Source organism: Diaporthe batatas, assembly GCF_019321695.1.
Source record: "Diaporthe batatas strain CRI 302-4 chromosome Unknown Contig00008, whole genome shotgun sequence".
NCBI classification, from domain to species: domain Eukaryota; kingdom Fungi; phylum Ascomycota; class Sordariomycetes; order Diaporthales; family Diaporthaceae; genus Diaporthe; species Diaporthe batatas.
Genome location: NW_025408555.1, coordinates 141,269 through 162,045, shown reverse-complemented (window position 1 = coordinate 162,045; position 20,777 = coordinate 141,269). Strand labels below are relative to the sequence as shown.

The 20,777-nt window shown below is 59.8% G+C and overlaps 6 protein-coding genes across 6 annotated transcripts; 3 read left to right on the top strand and 3 right to left on the bottom strand.

Moving 5' to 3' along the window:
- Nucleotides 1-742: 742 nt before the first annotated feature.
- On the bottom strand, nucleotides 743-3,396 carry KVR01_007529 (aconitate hydratase ACO1; the record flags this gene model as incomplete). The annotated part of the gene is made up of 5 exons (XM_044791973.1): nucleotides 743-913; nucleotides 973-2,283; nucleotides 2,350-2,406; nucleotides 2,458-3,153; nucleotides 3,283-3,396. The coding sequence occupies 5 exons, from the start codon at nucleotides 3,394-3,396 to the stop codon at nucleotides 743-745; spliced, it is 2,349 nt and encodes a 782-aa protein (XP_044643782.1).
- Nucleotides 3,397-4,954: 1,558 nt separating this feature from the next.
- KVR01_007359 (uncharacterized protein) lies at nucleotides 4,955-6,641 on the top strand. The gene is made up of 3 exons (XM_044792856.1): nucleotides 4,955-5,741; nucleotides 5,796-5,975; nucleotides 6,041-6,641. Exons 1-3 carry the CDS (start codon nucleotides 5,692-5,694, stop codon nucleotides 6,156-6,158), a joined length of 348 nt encoding a protein of 115 aa, XP_044643612.1. The 5' UTR covers nucleotides 4,955-5,691; the 3' UTR covers nucleotides 6,159-6,641.
- Nucleotides 6,642-7,146: 505 nt separating this feature from the next.
- KVR01_007315 (uncharacterized protein) lies at nucleotides 7,147-8,703 on the bottom strand. The gene is made up of 3 exons (XM_044785515.1): nucleotides 8,279-8,703; nucleotides 8,081-8,219; nucleotides 7,147-7,991 (listed from the first exon to the last, which is right to left on the bottom strand). Exons 1-3 carry the CDS (start codon nucleotides 8,451-8,453, stop codon nucleotides 7,241-7,243), a joined length of 1,065 nt encoding a protein of 354 aa, XP_044643568.1. The 5' UTR covers nucleotides 8,454-8,703; the 3' UTR covers nucleotides 7,147-7,240.
- Nucleotides 8,704-8,899: 196 nt separating this feature from the next.
- Nucleotides 8,900-12,882, top strand: KVR01_007455 (uncharacterized protein). The gene is made up of 2 exons (XM_044787813.1): nucleotides 8,900-12,096; nucleotides 12,174-12,882. Exons 1-2 carry the CDS (start codon nucleotides 10,221-10,223, stop codon nucleotides 12,734-12,736), a joined length of 2,439 nt encoding a protein of 812 aa, XP_044643708.1. The 5' UTR covers nucleotides 8,900-10,220; the 3' UTR covers nucleotides 12,737-12,882.
- On the bottom strand, nucleotides 12,447-14,651 carry KVR01_007261 (H/ACA snoRNP pseudouridylase subunit GAR1). Its single transcript, XM_044793777.1, has 2 exons — nucleotides 14,253-14,651; nucleotides 12,447-14,176 (listed from the first exon to the last, which is right to left on the bottom strand). Exons 1-2 carry the CDS (start codon nucleotides 14,308-14,310, stop codon nucleotides 13,596-13,598), a joined length of 639 nt encoding a protein of 212 aa, XP_044643514.1. The 5' UTR covers nucleotides 14,311-14,651; the 3' UTR covers nucleotides 12,447-13,595.
- A 551-nt stretch (nucleotides 14,652-15,202) lies between these two features.
- KVR01_007452 (uncharacterized protein) lies at nucleotides 15,203-19,985 on the top strand (the record flags this gene model as incomplete). The annotated part of the gene is made up of 2 exons (XM_044787559.1): nucleotides 15,203-19,578; nucleotides 19,640-19,985. 2 exons carry the CDS (start codon nucleotides 15,203-15,205, stop codon nucleotides 19,983-19,985), a joined length of 4,722 nt encoding a protein of 1,573 aa, XP_044643705.1.
- Nucleotides 19,986-20,777: the final 792 nt, after the last annotated feature.

Below are 20,777 nucleotides of genomic sequence, written 5' to 3'. Positions count from 1 at the left end.
GAACCCCCGTCCTTCACATGTCAGAGCATGCCCATACATTATACCACAACACCGAATTCTGGAAGTTGTCTGTTGACTACATCCAACTTAGTTTTCTATAGGGTCTTTCTCTACAGAAACTCCATACAGAGGTCTTTAGGAGGTTGTCTGAGATGAAGTTCTAAGTTGAAGGAGAGGAGCTGGGAGGTTGACTGAGGGGAGGCTGTCGTATGAGAAATTTGTCCTGTAAGAATTTGTCCTATGGGCGGTTATCCGATGAGGTTGAGCTGTAGGATACTAGAAAGTTGCCTTTCAGGATATACTCCTGTGCGAGGGTAGCTAATAGGAGGTTATGATATAGGACGTTGGGAGGTTGACCTATAGGAGAGTACGAGGTTGCCTTACAAGAAGTTGGCCTACTTGCGGTTTGGGGGATGGCGTGGCCGCGTAGCATACACCTAGCAAAGCTTGTGATACTTAAAAGGCCTTTTAACATTTAAAATGATTCCATTTGTACAACCCAAGGAAAATGCGACGTTGCCTGTCAGGGCCATGTAAAGTTCCAACCCGATGAGCTCCATAACCCGAGAACCCCTCCGCCGAAAACAAGCCAGTATGGTATTTAAAGTATCGTCTTCTTCGTCTCCTTTCCTCCCCACATCCCCGTCGTGGCCCTGCACTGGACCGTGGCTGATGATGCTCACCGCCGAATATCTTGACACATCTGATTGGGTGCCTCAGCTCCCACGCAATAGTGTCATATTTATTTGTTGGCCTTGGCCATGGTGTTCAGGGCGCTGCCGTTCTTGAACCACTCGATCTGGCCGGCGTTGAAGGTGTGCGACAGCTGAACCTCGAAGGGCTTGCCGTCCTTGGGCTTGACGACCATGGTCATGGGCTTGCCAACCTCGAGCTCGGTGCACTTGAGGTCAACCTGTAGAAGCATGGTTAGTATACAGGTCTTAAATACGGTCCTCAGGTGTGAAAACATACCTTGGCGTCGGTTGGGATCTTGTCGTAGTCCTCGGGGTTGGAGAAGGTCAAGGGCAGCATGCCTTGCTTCTTCAGGTTGGTCTCGTGGATACGGGCGAAGGATCGGGTGATGATGGCAACGCCCCCGAGGTGACGGGGCTCCAGAGCAGCGTGCTCACGGGAAGAACCCTCACCGTAGTTCCAGTCGCCAATGACAACCCACTTGATGCCCTTGGCCTTGTAGTCACGGGCAACAGCGGGCACAGCGTCCCACTGGCCGGTGGTGACGTTCTGGATCTTGTTGGCCTCGCCGTTGGCGGCGTTCATGGCACCGATCAGCATGTTGTTGGAGATGTTGTCCAGGTGGCCACGGTACTTCAGCCAGGGGCCGGCCATGGAGATGTGGTCGGTGGTGGTCTTGCCCTGGGTCTTGATCAGGATGGGGGCGTCAACGTAGTCCTTGCCGTCCCATGCGTTGAAGGGCTGGAGGACCTGTAGACGGTCAGACGAGGGGGAGACCTGGACGGAGACGGCGGATCGGTCGGCGGGAGGAGCCTGGTAGGTGTCCATGCCGGGGTCGTAGCCCCTGGTGGGGAGACCATCGCCGGTGGGAGCCTTGAGCTGGAACTCGTTGCCGTCCTTGTCCTTGAGCTTGTCGGTCAGGGGGTTGAAGGACAGAGATCCGGCGACGGTCATGGCGACGACCAGGTCGGGAGAGGTGACGAAGGAGTGGGTGGCAGGGTTGCCATCGTTGCGGCCGGTGAAGTTTCGGTTGTAGGAGGAGATGATGGAGTTGGCGTCGCCCTTCTTGACGTCGCGGCGGTCCCACTGACCAATGCAAGGACCACAGGCGTTGGCCAGGACAACACCGCCGTACTCCTCGAAGGTCTGCAGCTGGCCGTCGCGGGCAATGGTGGCACGGATCTGCTCGGAGCCGGGGGTGACGAAGAAGGCAGACTTGGCCTTCAGACCGTGGTCCATGGCGTCCCTGGCGATGGAGGCAGCGCGGGACATATCCTCGTACGAGGAGTTGGTGCAGGAGCCGATGAGGCCGACCTTGAGCTCCTCGGGCCAGTTGTTGGCCTTGACGGCCTCGCTGAACTTGGAGATGGGGGTGGCCAGATCGGGGGTGAAGGGGCCGTTGATGTGGGGCTCGAGCTCGGACAGGTTGATCTCGATCAGCTGGTCGTACTCGGCACCCTCGTCCTCGCGCAGCTCCTTGGCGTAGGTGCGGGCGAAGTCACCAATGTCCTTGCGCTTGGTGGCCTTGAGGTAGTTGTACATGCTGTCGTTGAAGGGGAAGACCGAAGTGGTTGCGCCAATTTCCGCACCCTGCAGTCACTGTTAGTAAATAAAGAATCATTTCAAGGACAGGGAAAGACATTCCATATTGCACACAGTCCCCATGCCTGTAGCAGAAACGCTGTCGACGCCAGGTCCGAAGTACTCAACAATCTACTACACGTTAGTTGATCTGCAACGGACAAGGCCCAGGCTTGTACTTACCGCGCCCGTGCCTCCCTTGACGGTGAGGATACCAGCGACCTTGAGGATAATGTCCTTTGGCGAGGTCCAGCCGTTCATCTTGCCGGTCAGCTTGACACCAATGATCTTGGGGGCCTTGAGCTCCCAGGGCAGGTTGGCCATGACATCGACAGCATCGGCACCACCAACACCAATAGCGCACATGCCGAGACCACCAGCGTTGGGGGTGTGAGAGTCAGTACCGATGAGGAGACCACCGGGGAAAGCGTAGTTCTCGAGCAGGATCTGGTGGATGATACCAGAGCCGGGCTTCCAGAAACCGATGTTGTACTTGGCGCAAGCGGTAGAAAGGAAGTTGTAGACCTCCTCGTTGATGCTGACAGCGCGATCCAGATCCTTCTCACCACCAACCTGGGCCTCAATCAAGTGGTCGCAGTGGACGGTGGAGGGGTTTGCCACAGAGGGCATACCAGCGGACATGAACTGGAGGATAGCCATCTGGGCGGTGGCATCCTGGCAGGCAACACGGTCTGGCCTCAGCTTGAGGTATGAGCTGCCACGGGTGATGTCCTGGCCTTCTGGGTCGTCCAGATGGGAGTACAGGATCTTCTCGGCGTATGTGAGGGGTCGGTTGAGCCTGCTGCGGACAATGGCAAGGTTCTCGGACATCTTCTTGTAGTTGATGAAGTTGCCCTCTTCCCAGTTGTTCTGCTTGACCTGTTCACATGCGAGGTTGACGTCAGCCGGCAGCTCTGGAGATAAGAAACACGCACAAACTCGGGCGTGCGGGAGCTAGGGGCAGCTTCGCAGCGCGCGCGGTTGCGGGCGAGGGGACGACAAACGCACCTTGCGGTCAAGAGGGGAGTCTGTGACGGTGGCCATGCATCGTCGAAGGCCCAGGGAGCCGACGGCGGCACGGCTCCGGGCGACGTGGCCCAAAACCTGACGAGAGGCCAGCATTGCGGAGGATGATGGTCCCTTTGGCTGAGGGGAGGCGTGTGTCTAGAATCAACGATCTGAGTGGAGATGGGGGAGAGGTCACACGAATGGAGCTCTCAGTATTGGAATGAAGGCATTGATCTGCCACCTGAATCTTGGGGGGAAGAGACAGGAAATTGATCGTGATTGTGGAGGAGTGAAAACGTGGAAGAGAAAGGGCAGAGGTGAAAAGTGTGAGAGGAGCATCGAGGTTTTAGATAGCAACCTTGGAAAGTCGCTCGTGGCCGGTGGCCCGTGGCTCCTGGTCTCCTCGCCCTCGGCGCAGAGGCAGCGGCCCAGAAGGCCACTGGCATTGGCAGTGGGCGCCAGAGCAACCCGGCCACAGCTGGCACCCCTGCCACCTCACCTCTGGCCCCACCGAGGTTCGTCCTCCCCCAGTTTTTGCGCCGTGGGCATAGCCGGGCCAGCCAATCACGCGTGTTTGATTTTCAAATGCTCGGAGGCAGGGATCCCCAAAAGGTTGTGTAGCCAAAACGTCACCAGCATGCGGCCGGTGTACAGCCGGGCTGCCGCTCGGAGGGGGACGTATCTTCGACCGGATTTGTGCGACGCCCAGCACCGCCACGGCCGTCGAGGACGGCTGTGAACTGTCAAGCTGTGTGTTACGACCGTGTGCTACCGATGGCACAGGGCGAGGATATTCTCCGACCTCGAGTTACAGTTCCAGGAATGCTGCCTCCACCTGTCCAGAACATGCACGTGTGTGGGACTGTGTCATGTCAAGCTCGAGCATGTGCCTGTCCTGACGCCCGGGTGCAGAGGTGTACAGCCGAGGAGCAGCAACTACTGTGTACCATTGAGGTGCCCTCCATGGGAAGACGTATTTCCTTCCTCCCCTCCATGGTATAACCTCCAACGGGTCAACCTCGTATGGGATAACCTCTCATGGAACGACGTCCTATAGGACAACCTGCTACAGGGCAGCCTGTTAGGGGACAGCCTCCAGCCTCCCATGGGATCACCTCCAACGGGATGGCCTCCATGGTCATCATCCTGAGCAACCGGCATATCAACTCATCGCAACAGCCTGTCGACGTGGACTGGCTGGTGTGGTGTAGATATCCTGTGGTGTTTGGCCTGCAAATGCCTCAGGGACACCGTGTAGGCGTCGGGCGTGTCGTCCACTGCGCCACCAGTGTCTCCGTGGGGCCAGCCCTTCATCCGGCCGCCCACCAGCCGCGCTGAGCTCTACCACACATGTGGCCAAAGCTCTCAGCCGCATCCGGAAAACTGGGGATGCCCTCACGTCCACTTAATTTCCAGGTCGCCATTTCCTGCACGCAGACACCCATAAACCACGTAGATAAATACCCAATACGATCCCGTAAACAAATTGCCGGCAAGTCAGGCACATCGGAGCGAGACAGTCGCGGTCCCTGGTCTGTAACGCGGCGGTGCGGCGAAATTAATTCCTTCTGAAAATTTTCAACGGCCTGCAGACCACCACCCACCCTGGTAGACAGTCTGGAAGCTTGGAGGCGGGTGGATGGGAGGGGGAGGGGAGATTCCCAAGGTCGCAGTGGCCCATCCGACGCCCCAGAACCTGGAGAGCCTGTGGAGGAGCGCGCTTTTTTTGGGAAGCTCGTGTGGGTCTTGCGACTGCCACTGGGGCCGCGACGCCTCGGTCTACGAGATTCCGCCTCGGCTAAGAAAGGCGTTAAGCCCGCGGGCTCGACGACAACCTCGTTTTTCGGCCCAAGGCCGACTCGGGTCGTGGCCACAATGCGCCCGCGACCGCCGTTCTTCATCTCTGATACATGGCTCCAAATCCTCGCGTCGCCATCAGGGGCAATGCTCCCTGTTGCGACTGACTGGTTGCCGGAATTTATGCGGAATCCTCTCATGCGCAGCGCAACCCTGCCGGCGTGGTTACCATCTACGGATTAATGGTGCAAGTTTTCGGCGGGTACTCCCAGAGCCTACTGCTGGCATTGACATTGGTTGCGAGGCAAGTAAACATGACGTTGGGATATGGCGACGACGCGAATGCTGTTGTCTCGGAGATAGACCAGAAAGACTAGATACTGTGTAGTTGGAGAGAAGGGTGGTGCGCCTGGTTGCACCACCCTGTCCTTTTAGCCCAAAAATTGGCCGTCTCGGGAATTTTCAACTCACTCTCATCAAAACTTTCTCACACCGTACGGTCAAATCGCATGTGAAAACGTCACGCCCACAAGGCCATCCCAAGCATCCCATACCCAACACACAACCAGACCTGACACCCAGAACCCACCCCGAGCCCCCAGGTCAATCAAAATGGGTGTCGAGAACAAGCGGACGCTGACAAAGACCCGCCGGTACAGGAGGTGAGCGCGCAGCCCCCGCCCAGGATTGAGCCGGCACTGACAAGCCGGAAACAGGGACATCGACCAGATCAAGGCCGACCTGCTGTCGCCCAAGCACCTGAAGCAGTACAAGGACACCAAGCTCGTCGAGGACCTGCCCGCCCTGGGCAGGCACTACTGCGTCGAGTGCGCCAAGTGGTACGAGGCCGAGTCCGCCCTGGTCGCCCACAGGCGTGGCAAGCCTCACAAGCGGAGGTGAGTCTGTCATCCAGCCTCGTCGCCCTCGCCATTGCGCACGTGTATTGACGCTTCTCTCGCAGGGTCAAGCAGCTGAAGGAGGAGCCCTACACGCAGAAGGAGGCTGAGGCCGCCACGGGGCTGTGGACTGACAACAAGGGCCCCGCCAAGCCCAAGACCGACGACGTCGACATGTCGTGAGCGAGCGCGGATTGGACGGGTGGTTACTTACCTACTATACCTGCTGGGCCCATCTCCTGGTCTTCCGCTCCCCGGGCTCGGCAAACTAGCCCCACGACAACTGCTCCGCGATGGGAGAGCGAGGGCATCGCCACGGTCAAAGGCGGCGAAACCTGGGCATGGCTCCACGGTGGGATCGACGCACATCAGGGCCAGCGTCTCGAGGACAGTTGGGATCTTACCGATGAGCTGAACTGTAAGGTGGAAGAACGAACTCTGGTCATCCAGCCCTGAGGACCTGCTCCTGGCATCCTGGGCGCGGAGCTAGCCGGTATCCTGTCATCACAGCCCCAAAGGATCGTCGACAGGAGGCAAAGCGAGCCGAGAATGGCCTTGACGATGGTCACACGGTCTGGTCGCTGTCACAAGGAGGAGGTAGACGCCGCTTGAGAGCAGGACGTGCGTCGGTAATACAGGATCAATTCAAGACAAGTCGGTCGTGTGAACTTCTCGATTTCTGCAGTTTGCCTTGAATCCTCGTGACCTTGCACGGCCTGGTGGCTGAAGATCCTAGTTGCCGCGCCCCCCCCCCCCAAAGGCCCTCGAGATATCCAAGTGTGTACCAATATACACAAGTAGTTCCTTCAAGTGCTTGCGCCTAGCAGCTGAGAGCCATAGCAGACACCCGCTAGGGGCGGGCAGTGACTGGCTGCTGTCGTCTAACCCCTACCCCCTGTCCCCCCTCCCAGGCCCAACGACTTCCACATCAGACGAGCGCAGCTTAGATACCGACCCTCCCACACCTTCGTAATGTGGTCTCAGGGCGACCGGTGGCTTGGCGCGGTCAGTAAGTCGCCGAATCATGTCCATGGCCTGGCATGACGGCACCAGTCGAGCCATCCTGGTACAGACACCTTGCTTCGACCGTCCGGTTCGCCACGCTTGAGGATACCAAACCCGGCTTCCCAAAATCCAGTTCACTTCAATCGATGCTTTTCTTTTGCACCCAGTTCTATAGCATGTTTATGACAGTCATTGATTTCCCATCCTCGCCAGCTATCAAGGCAACTGGCTGACCCATCCAGACCACGTCTACGGTCTCCTCAGTCCACGATCAACTTGGTCAGGAGCTTTCCTTGGTTCTTTCCGCTAAATAGTCGCATCCAGATCTCAGGCTGCTCCTCGAGCCTCGCCTCGACAACAGTCTCGCCCTGGTCCAGCTTGATCGTCCCGTCGGCAGCAGCACCGATGAGCTCCCCAAGGATCTGCGGTGCCTTGTCCATGTAATCCAGCATGATGAACCCCCTGATTGTGATCCTCATGGAGATGACCTCGAACCAGTTGCTCAGCTCCATTGGCTTGTCCTGCGCGTTGTACGACGCGACGGCACCGCAGACAGCGACCGTCCCAAACCTCTTGACCCGCGTCAGCACCGTGTCGAGCACGAACCCGCCGACGTTGTCAAAGTAAACGTCCACCTCGTCCGGCGTGACGGCCTCGAGGTCCTGACGGAAGGTTGGGCTGTTGTAGTTGACGCACTCGTGCGCGCCGAGGTGGTCCTTGACCCAGGCGCACTTCTCGTCCGACCCCGCGATGCCGATGACCTTCTTCGCCTTGAGCAGCTTGACGGCGATCTGGACGGCCATGGAGCCCGTCGCGCCTGCAGCCGCGGAGATCACGATCGTATGCTCCGGCTTGGCCTCGCCTGCGAAGTAGAGCCCGCCGTAGGCTGCCAGGCCGGACGCACCGAAGGCGCCCAGGAAATGGGTCACTGGGAGTCCGTTGGGAAGAGGGGCGAGAGGCTGGCACGTCGCTGCTTCCAGCACGATGTACTCGCTCCAGATGCCGAGGTGGCTAAAGATGAGGTGCAACGTCAGCCACATCCGGCATGGGAGCACCAGCAAGCCTTCGTGGCTTTTCTCGACCCCAGAGGGCCAACATACAAGTCCATCACCAGATCACCCGGCTTATAAGAGGGCGACGCAGACTCGACGACCTCGGCGATGACACCGGAGCGCATCGGGGAGCCGACGGGTACTGTGGGCACATAGAGCCGCTCCGGGGCCACCGTGCTGGCGATGACTTGGTTTCGGCGGCGTCAGCAAGACGCCTCATGAGTAGTCTGAGCAGTTGGAACATACAATTGCGCAACCCGGTGTCATTGGAGAAGTACTGGACCTTGGCCAACACCTGACCCTCGTTCAGCGCCGGCACTTCTGCCGTCTGCAGTTTGAACGTTGCGTCGGGGCCAGACAGGACCGGGGCTCCTGATGGCTTGGACGCCAAAATCCATTGCTTGGTAGTGGAGGGCGCCATGATTTCTGCAAGAGATCTCGTGGGGGTTTGGCCAGAGCCGCCGAGAACTCAACATTCCTGGAACGACAGGCTTCGAGGAGATATAGTCCCAATGCCATGGCGCTATCCGCTTGAGACCCCGGTCACGATCATCATCACAGCGGGTCAACAAGCACATGCCGCGGCTCCATGGCCACCGCCCCGCAGAAACACCCGGAAGGATTGCCTAGAATCCAGTGTTCTGCGGCGGAACAACCTGGTAGTACTCTTCACTTTGGTCGCTAAGGGGAAGCTGCCCTCGGAACTTCTTTTCCTCATGGAAGGCTGCCATGGGAGAAAGGGGTTGCGCTGGATGGAGAAATGGGCATCGCCTGTTGCGGTCTCTCAAGATAAGCGATTTCCACCGACCATGCAGTCGCAAAAATTTCCATGCCTTTGAATATCCAAATCTACAAGAAGCCGGAACCAAAAAGACAAAACAATACATGCAACAGTCGGGATTCGCTGGTCGTCACCGACCCAACTACTAATCGACCTCTCACAAGCTTGATTACAGGAGAGCGAACGGGATCCGATATTTTCTTGTGGATATGGTCGCATGTGCTGGATTGTTGTGTCGTGGAAACTAAGTTCCTGGGTAGGTCGTCAAACAATCGCATTCTGTGGGGATATGACACCGTCCTGCAAGGACCAGCACAGCGGTCTCCCACGTGGCGTCCTCATTCCCCGGGTTGTTTCGTCCCAGGTGCTGTGGGGTGCTTTGGAGAACGATGGCAAAGAGGAGAACCCCATCTAGTGTTTCCAACTTCGGGATACGAGGTTTGGGGATGTGCCTCGATTTCTCCAAGGATGCTCCATCCAAGCTCGGCCGCTTTGATGCATGCACAGGAGCTGTCAAGTGCCAGACAACGGCTGCCCCTTGACGGGCAACCTGAACCGAAGCTTGCCCAGTCCTTGGCTCCAAACGAATCACTTTAGCCTCACGGGAACAGACACGATCTGCCCAATTTCCAGCTCCCTCGCTCGGCCCTCGCTGACCATCCTCCTCCTTGGTTAGTCCTCCGCTACGGACAAAAATGGAAATGCTACTGCGCAGCTGTGTGGTCCAGGCCTCAACTATCCAGGAAACAAGCGTGGCCTCCTTGCAATTTCCAGAAAAAGAACATTCCTCACTGCACTGGCCGCCGTCGGTCCTACAAGTGGTTTCCAGCCTCTCTCTTCACACCAGAGTGTGCTAGGGCCAGCCATCTCAACGATATCCTTGGCCGAAAGGGGCAAACTGGGGGGCTAATTCATCGTATCCCTCGAGAGATACCATAGCGTGGACTTGGGCCCCTCATGTCACCGCCCCGAGTCGCAGAGACCAGACCAGCGCGTGTCGAGTCTGTCTCGCTCCGTGATATCTCGGACGATCATGTCGATAACGACAGCGAGACGGACATATCGGCAGCCTGACAAGGTGTCGGCTGGCCTCTCATGGGCATATGCTGGGTTGCGCTTGCGCCGCCTAGATATCTCCGAGTCCTCTCTTACGGTCCGCTTCCGACCAAGTGGAGAGGAAGAAGTCGTCCTTGTCCATGGCAGTTCCGCCCAGTTTCAGTGAAGACGTCTGGCATTATATCAGTTGGACCCTCTGCCCCGACACTGCTAGCTAGCTAGCAGCTGCCCCCCATCCGTCCGAAGAACTCGTTCCCCGCCTTCCATCTATTCGCTGGGCTCTTTGTCTTTGAAAGAACGGTAAATAATACGCGACGGGGCTACTGCCAGTGCATATTGGTCGCCCCAAGCATGGCTGAGGCCTCGAACAGAATGGAGGAGTCATTGCCGGAGGCCCCAAGGCCAGATTCCATGACGCCACACGACCCGAACATGCAAGAAGGCCTGAGAATGGCCACAGAAGCCATGCAAGCGGCCGCTGATGCGATGACAGCAGCATCCGTGTCGTTCCGGCGGCAGACTCTCATGCAGGAGGAGCTTGCCTCGAGGCGCACAACATGGTTGCCTCGCAGGCAAGCAGAAGATGATCAAGACGGATATGAAGCGACACGGCCGGCGAGCCCAAGCCGGCATCGGGTTATTTCTGTCCACCAGCTGGCAGCGGCACTGGCCAGAGAGGGTTTCGCGATGCCAGAACAGGATTTTTCAGCCCGGTTCCTCGCGGAAATGACGCCTCCGGCATCTCAAGACGAGCGTGTACCAGCAACATTGCAAATGCCTCCACGGATGCCCACCCACCCGGCCCGTCCATCAACAGCTACACATCGGACAAGTCACCAGAACCTAAGGGGATCGTCTCGAAGGACGACACTATCGGAAGGCTCAACCTTGATCAACAAAAGCTCGGGCGTTGGGGCCGCACGTGTATCCTCTGAGATACCCAAGCCGGACCCAGCATGGCCGGCACAATCCATCCACGATGGCCAATCCTCCCACGGGCCTGAGTACGCTGAGCGTCGTCGGTCACGCTCGAGGGTTTCTCATGGCGCAGAACAGAGCAGGCGGGTTTCTGCAGTCCGTTGGCCTCTGGAGGCGCCAGAGCCAGAGATGGGTCCTGGTGGTACAAGAGATGTGCACGATTCCCAGGACGACTATTTCTCACCTGTCATCAGGATGGGAAGGTATACCTACATCCGGACCGACACGGGGGAGCTCAGGCCATCACTTGACGATCAGCATTGGCAAGACCAGCAATACTCAGGACAGAGTAGCCGAACCATCACAAGGCCCCCGAGCCCGCCCAGCAGGACGCCGCGATATCGACCCTACGGCTTGTCAGCTGCGGGGGAGATGTTGTTTCTGGCGGTCATCATCCTCGCCCAGGCGCTGACGCTGGCGGGGCTGTCCCAGGCCCTCGTCCCACAGCGCATCATCGGCGCCTCGTTCCCGGACACGAACCCCGGAAGCCTCGCGTGGTACTCGGCCGCCTATGGGCTGACCTCGGGGACGTTCGTCCTGCCGTCCGGCAGGCTGGGCGATCTCTTCGGGCACAAGAAGATCTTCATCATCGGCTTCATCTGGCTCGGGCTGTGGGAGCTCGCGGGCGGCTTCAGCGAGCGTGTGCAGCGGTACGGGTCCGGCAGCGGCACCGCCCTCTTCATCTTCTGCCGCGCCATGCAGGGTGTAGGGGCGGCGCTGCTCGTCCCGAACGCCCAGGCCATGATCGGAAGGGGCTACCCGCCGGGACCGAGCAAGAATATCATCATGAGCCTGTTTGGTGCCGCAGCGCCGCTGGGATTCGTTGCGGGCGGGGCCATGGCTGCCATGTTCGCGCAGCTTGTCTCGTGGCCGTGGGGCTTCTGGACGATGGCGGCTGTGTGTTTCGGGCTGGCGGGCGCATCGGTGCTGATCCTGCCCCCGGCGGCGGCGACGACGAGGAACACGGACGTCAGCCTCTGGAAGCAGGTCGATGGTGCGGGAATCTGCCTCGGCGTATCCGGCCTGGTACTCTTCAACTTCCCCTTCAACCAGGCGCCCATCGTCTCGTGGGGCACCCCGTACACGTATTTCATCCTCGTCATCGGCGTGCTGCTGCTCGGCGGCTTCGTCTACATCGAGCTGCACGCGCCTCACCCGCTGGTGCCCATCGCGAGCATGACCCCGGCCACTAATTTCGTGCTGGGCTGTACTGGGGCTGGCTGGGCGTGCTTCTCGATCTGGGTCTACTGTAGGTGTCTCACATGTGGTCTGCTTGGCCGAAGGCATGCCCTCCTTTGTACGTCCCCTGGCTGACGAGATGAACAGACGCGCTCAGCTTCATGGAGCAGCTTCGGGGCTACTCGCCCCTGCGTGCCTCGGCGGCCATGGCCCCCGGCCCAGTGGCCGGGCTCATAGCGTCCTTGCTGGCAGGGTTCCTGCTGAGCAAGAAGGTTAAGCCCTACATCGTGCTGATGATGAGCATGGGGGCGTTCACAGCGGGCAGTCTGCTCTGGTCGCTCGCACCGGTGGGGCAGACCTACTGGCTGAACTCGTTCATCGGGGTCCTGATCATCCCCTTTGGGATGGACATGTCAAACCCCGCCGCGTCGATCCTCCTGAGCAACAGCATGGCAAAGGAACACCAGGGCACTGCCGCTAGCCTCGTGGTGACGACGGTGAATTACAGCATCTCGTTGGCCTTGGGCATTGCTGGCTCTGTCGAGCTGGCGGCCCGCGGAGAACGGGGCGATGTGCTGGCTGGCTTTCGGGGAGCCCAGCATCTCGGCCTGGGCCTGGGCGGGCTGGGCATTTTGCTTGCTGCAGTCTTTGCGCTGCGGTCCAGAATCCAGGCGAAGCAGGCAGCAAATACGTTGGCGAAGGCTGGCTAGGCACCAGACAACCGAAGCCGACGGTTTTGACAGAAAAAACCACATCTAATCACAGGGGCGCGAAGGGAACTCAGTAGTACTAATTCACACGCATTGTGTCTACATAGCATTGAGCAACATAATTAGCGTATGTCTTGCCACCGTGAAGGTGCCAGTTAATAGACATTGAATAAAATATAATGTGTTTGGAAATACAGTTTCTGTGAGAGCGAGCCATTGTCTTTTGTTGTTTTCAAGTCACAACCAGCTTACGCGCTTGAGCAACTCGGCAGGCGGTCGGTCATACAATGCAGCGAGCGAGTTCAGTCCCATAGATTGCTGGGGGAGTAGTGTCGAGGTACAACCCCCAAGTGGTCATATTGAGTCCGTGGAGATGGCACCCTCAACTGCTCCCCTGGAGCTCGGTCCCTTGAGCAGAGCTATCGTACAGGCGCTTACTGGCTGTACCCATTGCCGGTTTCTTCACCCTCTTTCAGTGGTCTGACGCCACCCACGTCGTCCCAGGAGCAACGCCTGTCACCCGTGTGGCCTTGATGCAACCATCTTTCCAAGCAAAAGTCTCGTATCACCTCCAGGCCGTAGATCAGCGAAAGCATCGGCGTATGGTGGTCTGGTGCGTCCTTCGTTCTGCCGTAAGCCGACTAGCCAGCCTTCACGGTTCCCGAGGTTCGGAGAGGTTGGGTTGAATATCACCAGGGCATAGGACGACCCGGCTGTTTTGGCTTTAAATCTTTCAGATAACACAGAACCCCCTTTCCCTTTTCCCGAACGCCGAGAATGTGCCCAGCCGTGGGAGATTTTGGACATCCCACCTGCGAAAATAAAACTGAGAAATGCGCAACGGGAAGGGTTTCGCCGTCTAGCCCCGTCCCCTGCTGAAGCCACCCCTACCGCGGCCGCCGCCCCGTGAGAAACCGCCCGAGCCAGAGTTGCCCCGCCCGCCGAACCCACCACCGCCACGGCCACCGCCCCGTCCGCCGAAGCTGCCGCCCCTTGAGCCTCCACGGCCGCCGCGGTCGCCGAAGCCGCCACGGCCGCCGAAGCCTCCCCTTCCTCTTGCGCCCCCACGCCCGCCAGCGCCGCCGCGGCTGGGCTTCTTGACCTTTGGCAGGCCGGCCAATGGCTTGGGCTTGGGCAGGAAGCGGTCCATGGCCAGGGTCTTCATGCCGTCAATGTAGAACTTGTCGCCGGGCTTGAAGCTGGCGGCCTGGATGCCCTCGGAGGGCTTTATCGTGAAGAAGAGCTGGTTGATGGGGCCGAGCACCTCGTCGATCTTACCGACGGAGGTCTTGTTCTCGAGGTACATGATGGCGTTGAACTGGGGTACTCGTGGGTTGATGCTCTCGCAGACCATCTCGCCCTCGCAGGCGTGGAGGAACTTGCCCATCTCCTGCACCTCGGATGGTGGGCCGAAATCGCGTTGCTGGAAGCCACCTCGGCCTGCGACGGAGGGTCAGTCAGCTATGTATGGTCGTGTGCAGGTCGAGCACCCTTTTTTTTGATCGTAACAACGTACCACCGCCCCGGCCACCACCAAACCCGCCGCGACCGCGGGGAGCTCCTCTGAACGACATGCTGATGTGTACTTGTGATTGTCTCTGACGTCACAAATCTTCTGGCCGAGTCCTGGGCGAATTTGCGGTGGGCTGCCGTCCGACTGAGTGGTGGATTGAAGCTGTGGTCGGCTGAGCTGGTGCAGTAAATTTTGAGCCTCGAGAATTTCGTGGAGAAAGTTTGCTCGGCCGGCAGGCGCAATTGATGGCTCGGCCTTGCTAGTTTGGGACTAGCACGTGTGAGCGGCGGGCCGGCAGGGATGCCCCACGTCAGTCCTGCTCGTCTGCCAGGCAAGCCAGGATATCAGATTCCAGGTCGGGCTGCTGCGAGGAGAGGAGTCCCATGAACATTTACAGGTTTTGAAGATACGACTGGACTGGTACGGTACACGAGTTAAACAGACATACGCATGTGTATTTTGGCTGTATACCAGACAGGCCTGCGAGACACCCGTGCCGGTGCCACTGGAAGGGCAATGGCAACCGTGGTTGCTGAACGCACCAGGTGGGGCCCGAGCGTGTGAGTTGATTGGTCAGAGCCTCCCGGGCCTGCAGGGTCCAAAGAGCCTGACGAAACTTCAGAGGCAGTCGCGTCTGCTAACGTGTATGGTCAGGGAGCCGCTGGGCCATCAAAGTAAACAACCCGCCAACCGCCGCCCTCACTGAGGCTCACTCACTCTCGACCACCACGACGCGACTTGCTTCTGCCCCCCCAGCCCGACACGGCCTCAGCTGCATCCTAGTAATAACGAGCTCCACTCACATCTAGCCTTCTACTATCCAATTGACCCATATGTCCTTCTGTATCAAACACACCACCTCGCTCCTAGCCGTTTCAAAGCCATCGACGACGCGTCTGCCAGCCTTGCCCGCACCTGGCCTCATCCCGACCTGATCCCCGCCGCCGCCCACCATGGTGCAGCCCGGCATAGGGCTCGACACGCCCAGGACAAATGTCGGCGACGCGACATACCTCAGCCGCGCACCAGACTTCGACATCACACAAGAACCCTCGTTCCAATCCCCGGGCAAGGAGCCAAATGTCTTCCAGTCCCTGCGGGACGGCACAGCCCGCTCAGGCTTACGGACACCGCGCGGGACCAAGAACCGTGCCCCTTTCTCCGACAGGATGAACCTGCCCGGCGGCATCGGCGGCGCCGAGTTCACCCCCCTCCTCAAGTCTGCCACGCGAAACAGTGCCCGCCGGCGCAGTGGCAAGGAAAACGGCCTTACCACGCCCGCGCTGGGCAAGATCAGCGAGGACATGAGCCCCGTGCAGCCTGGCGAGAGCAGCATGTTCAGATCCAGAGACCAGTCCTACGTGGAACGCACACCGCTACCAGATGCCGACAGCGATAGCACCGCCTCGACACCAATGATTATGCGGCGCGGCAAGGGCGGCGATGGAGGCCCCTTGCAGGACGGCCAACAGCTGTCCCTCCGCGAGCAGGAGAACGTCATCGACAAGATCGAGAAGGAGAACTTTGGCCTCAAGCTCAAGATCCACTTCCTGGAGGAGGCGTTGCGCAAGGCCGGGCCCGGCTTCGGCGAGGCAGCTCTCAAGGAGAACACCGAGCTGAAGGTGGACAAGGTCACCATGCAGAGGGAGCTGCAGCGCTACAAGAAGCATCTGACGTCCGCGGAGAAGGATCTCGAGAACTACCGACAGCAGATGGAACGGATGCAGGAACTCGCAAGGAACAAGCAGGGGTCGCACGAGCACTCGGCCGAGCTCGAGAAGCTCCGCCGGGACCTGGACGAGAAGGACGCAGACCTCGAGGACATGCAGCACCGGATACAATCAGACCTACAAAATGTCGACAGGGTGGCGAAGCTCCAGGATGAGATTGGCGACCTCGAGGCTGATCTCAGGGAGAAGGAGCGGGCCATCAGCGAGCGCGACGACGAGCTGGACGAGCTGAGGTCAAAAGCCAGGCAGGCCGACCAGCACGGCCAGGATGAGGTTGACCGGCTCAGGGACGACATTGAAGACCTCCAGGCCAACGTGAAGGAGAAAGACCGGGTCATCAGCGAGCACGAGAACGAGCTGGGCGATCTCCGGTCCAGGGCCCAGCAGGCGGAGGAGAAGGCAAAGAGGGCTCAGATACGCATGATCGAGCTCGAGGAAAACGCACAGGCCAGCGACAAGCTCGAGGAGGCCAGGGAGTCCATCCAGGACCTCGAGGCACACGTTCGGGAGCTGGAGCGACAGGTCGATGACGCACAGGAAAAGCTCGAGGACGCAGTGTCCGAGAAGGAACGCGCAGAGGCCGACCTCGAAGAGCTACAGGAGGAGATGGCCAACAAGTCGGTGGTCACAAAGGGCCTGCCGAGGCAGCTGGAGGAGAAGCTCGCGCGACTCCAGGATGAGGTCGAGGCGGGCCGCCAGGACTACGAGGCGCTGGAAAACCAGTACAACACCAAGCAGGCGGAGATCGACGATTTGAAACACAGGCTGAAGGATTCTCGCCAGGAACGAGACGCCTCGGAGCAGGAGCGGCGGGCACTCGCCACGAGGATAGAGGAGCTCCAGGCGGACCTGAACTACCGCAGCGACGAGAAGAACCTGCTGCAGAGCCGACACGAGGCGCTGGCTGCCGAGTCTGCCTCCCTGCAGCGAGATGTGTCCCGCCTGCAGAAGTCGATGGCCGATCTCCAGGGCGACCTCGAACAGGAACGCCAGCACTCGTTGAGCATCGAGCGGGAGCTGCGGGCACAGTACAAGGCCGACTTCGACAGGCTGAACAACGAGATCTCCGACCTGCAAGCCGAGGTTCGCGAGAAGGAGAACCTTTACGACAACGACTGCGAGAAGTGGGAGACGGAGCGGCACAACCTCGAGTCGGAGCGTGACCGGGCGGAGGAGCGCGTGTCTGGGCTGCAGAAGACAATCGAGAGGCTGAGGGATGCCGAGGGCAGCCTGACCGACAAGGAATCAAAGCTGCAGCGAGCCCTCCAGAGCGAGACGGAGCGACACCACAACGAAGAGGCGGTCCTCGGCAGACAGATCAATGACCTGCAGCAGGACCTCTCTGACCGCCAGCAGGTGCTCGAGGACCTCCGGAGCGAGCTCTCTGCCGTGCGCGACGAGCTCCGCCAGGCCCAGCTGGACAAGCAGGAAGCGGCCGAGAGGGCCGAGGGCCTGGAGGACGAGGTCGAGGTACTGCAGGTTGCCCTGGACGAGGAGAGCGAGAAGTCGGCCCAGGAGATCGAGACCCTGACCAAGGAGTGCGACGACCTGCGACAACAACTAAGAGAGCTGCGCCGAGCATCGGATGCTGCCCATGCCTCGACAGACTCCTCCCGCCAGACCGCCGAGCTGAACGCAAAGGCGATGGAGCGCCTCGAGAAGCAGCTTGACGAGTACAGATCCAACCTCACGAAAGCCGCCCAGGAGAAGAGAGCCAGCGAACGGGAGTGTGAGGAACTGCGGCAGCAGCTTAGGGAGTTGCGCAGGCTCACCGAGTCGGCAAAAGCCTCGACCGATGCAACCCATGAAGAGGCCGCGTACAACGCCAGAGCAGTCCAGCGCCTGGAGAGCCAGCTTGCAGAGTTCAAACACAATGTCGCTCAGGTCACACAGGAGAAGAGGGACATCCAGAGCCAGCTGACCAGCATCAGGGGCGAGCTCCACTCGGTCCAGACCCGACTGGCCGAGACACAGGCAGAGCGGGATGAGATTGACATCGAGCTGCAGCGCGCCAAGGAGCAGGACAACGACACGTTCCAGATCGACCAGGAGAGGATCAACCTCCGGGCCACCAAGGCACGCCTCGAGAACGAGATCCGCCGTCTCAAGGATGACAACAGGAACCTGGCGGACCAGCGGGACTCCCTGGAGAAGACCCTCGAGGACGAGCTCGACAAGGCGGAAGCCGAGGAGGAGCGCCTGAACCAGGAGATCCTCTCGCTGCAGGCCAAAGTCAGGCAAGGCCAGGTCCCTGACACCCAGGACGTCTCCAAGGCCCGCCGCACGATCCGAGAGCTGGAGCGCAAGATTGCGAGCTACGAGCACCAGCTCGCCCAGGCCACCGTCCCCGTCGGCTCCCTGGAGGGCAACAGCGAGCTGTCGCTGATCAAGCGCGACCTCTCCGCGGCGCGCCAGAAGGAGATCGAGTTCATGCAGAAGGAGGGCGACCACCGTGCCCAGATCCGAGGTCTGAAGCGCCAGATCGGGGACCTCGAGCGACGGGCGCACGAGGCAGACATCTCACGCATGGCCCAGTCACCCCTGTCAGAAAACGCCTCTGCCCGCAAGGCCGAGGTGTCCGAGCTCCGCCACCAGCTCTCGAGCGCCCACCAGTCGATCGGCGAGCTCAAGAAGAAGCTGCGTGAGTCAGAGCGCCGTGCGGCATCGGTGGAGCGCGATCTCCAGCGGCACCTCGAGAACGTCGAGGATGAGAAGATGGCCCTGGAGCAGGCGCTCGAGGATGCCCAGCTGGCGGCGGAGGAGGCCAGGGCCGAGCTGAACGAGGCGTCGAACAAGTACAAGCGCAAGGCCGAAAGGTACAGGAAGGAGCGCGACTCGATGGCCGACACCCTGGCAAGCACCCGCCGCGACATGCGCAACAACATGTTCGACTCGAGCATCACCTCAAACATCAGCAGCGTGGGCAACGGCACCGTGACGAGCGAGGTGACGCGGGAGGAGCGCCACGACCTCTACTCGATCCTCCGCAAGACGCAGATCGACGCAGAGTGCCTGGAGCGGGAGGTGCGGGAGCACAAGGAGGCCCTCGACGAGCTCGTGGCACTCGAGAAGTCGCTGCGCGTCAAGCTCGACCGGGCCAGGTCCGAGCGCGCACAGTACCGGTCTGACGTGGAGCAGCTGCAGCGCGACATGAAGCATCTCAAGAGGGGCAAGGACGAGGCCGAGAAGATGGCCGAGGCGGCCAAGGCGGCGGCAGCTGTGGCCCGCGCCCGCGCCACCGTGTCCTCCGTGTCCTCCTCCTCCGCGTGGAAGGGCAAGGAAAAGGAGGCCAGCAGGCCAGCACCGCGGCCTGTCGAGCTCGAGGAGGTGGACGACGAGGACAGCGCCGCAGAGCCCGCTAATGACGACAACGCGGCGCGCGTGATCCACTTCCGGGACGATAACGACACCCAGGTGCACACGGACGCGATCGTGCGGGCGGCAGAGGCTGCGGAACACCGCCACGTCAAGCAGATGCGCGGCATGACCATGCAGATGGAATGGATGCAGGCGCGGTGGGAGAGGGAGCTGAGGATGCGGGACGACGCGGCGTTCGCGAAGAAGTACCTGCAGCTGGAGCTCAGCTCGAGGGATGCCTGGTACGTGTCCTGATGGCCCTCCCCGGTGCCCCGTGCTAACCGCAAGAAACCAACCACACAGCAACCAGGCCGACCTCCTCAAGCTCGAGGGCGTCTTCAAGCAGCTGGGCATGAAGGAGCGGCCGTACTCGCACGTGGCGGCGCACCAGCAGCGCACCAACGCCAAGCGGCCCTTCACGCTCAAGCGGCTGGCGATCGCGCTCCGGTTCGTCGCCAAGCTGCGCATCGCGGCGCGCGAGTGGCAGAAGCACGAGAAGACGCGCAAGATGCTCCACGACAAGTGGGAGAGCTACAAGCGCGAGGACCGCATCAGGGCCCACCAGCTGCGCTTCCGCGAGGCCCGCGCCGCCGCCGCGTTCGTCCCTGCCGGCGGCGAGGGGAGGCTCCAGGGTGCTGCTCTTCCCTGAGGAGGCGCCTGCCTGTGCTTGTGCATGTGCGGTGGCAGGCCTGTGTGTCACGGGCGTGCGTCGGGTGGAGAATGCGGTAGACTTGTTTCACGGCAGGTCCTGTTGCTGTTTACGAAAATACACTGATTGATTGCATGGGTGCGAGGGGGGAGGGAGTTCATAGGTCTGGATGGATTGGGCAGGGGTCTCTTCGGCATTATCTGCATGCATGTTATATGCGTTCATGCATAGGTTTTACGGCGTTGGTTTTCTCCATCCGATGTTTTGGTCAGGGTTTGTCGGTCCGGACAAAGCGGGGGCTGTGAAATCGGCCTGGCCGATACGGAAGGCTTTTATGACGAGACATGAAGTTGTGGTTGTATATCAACATTTTTGCCTTCTCTCCGCAAGGCCGAGCAAGGAGCGACGGGAGCGTCTCCATGTATCGCGGCAGATGAGGTACCAAGCGATGTCTTTTCCCCCACCACGGGCTCTATCGTCCAACCATCACATACAGGAGGCCCCCACTAAAAATAATAACGATGGTGATGATGCTTGGAGATATCCTAAATGTTGATGAGCCTTCCCAATGCTGTACACCCGCTCGAATCCTAAAATAACTATTCCCATGCCGTCGTCCCGGACCGCTGTCGTTGACAGCTCCATGGTGTCATCCCCGGTGTTCTCACAAAGGTACGACGGCCTCACCCTTCGCCTGCTCCGAAGGGACTTCCCCACCAGGGCCGACTGGTGTGTTTTGGCTGGTTGATGTTCAAAAATCCCAATTTCCTTTTGCTTGCAACCACATACACC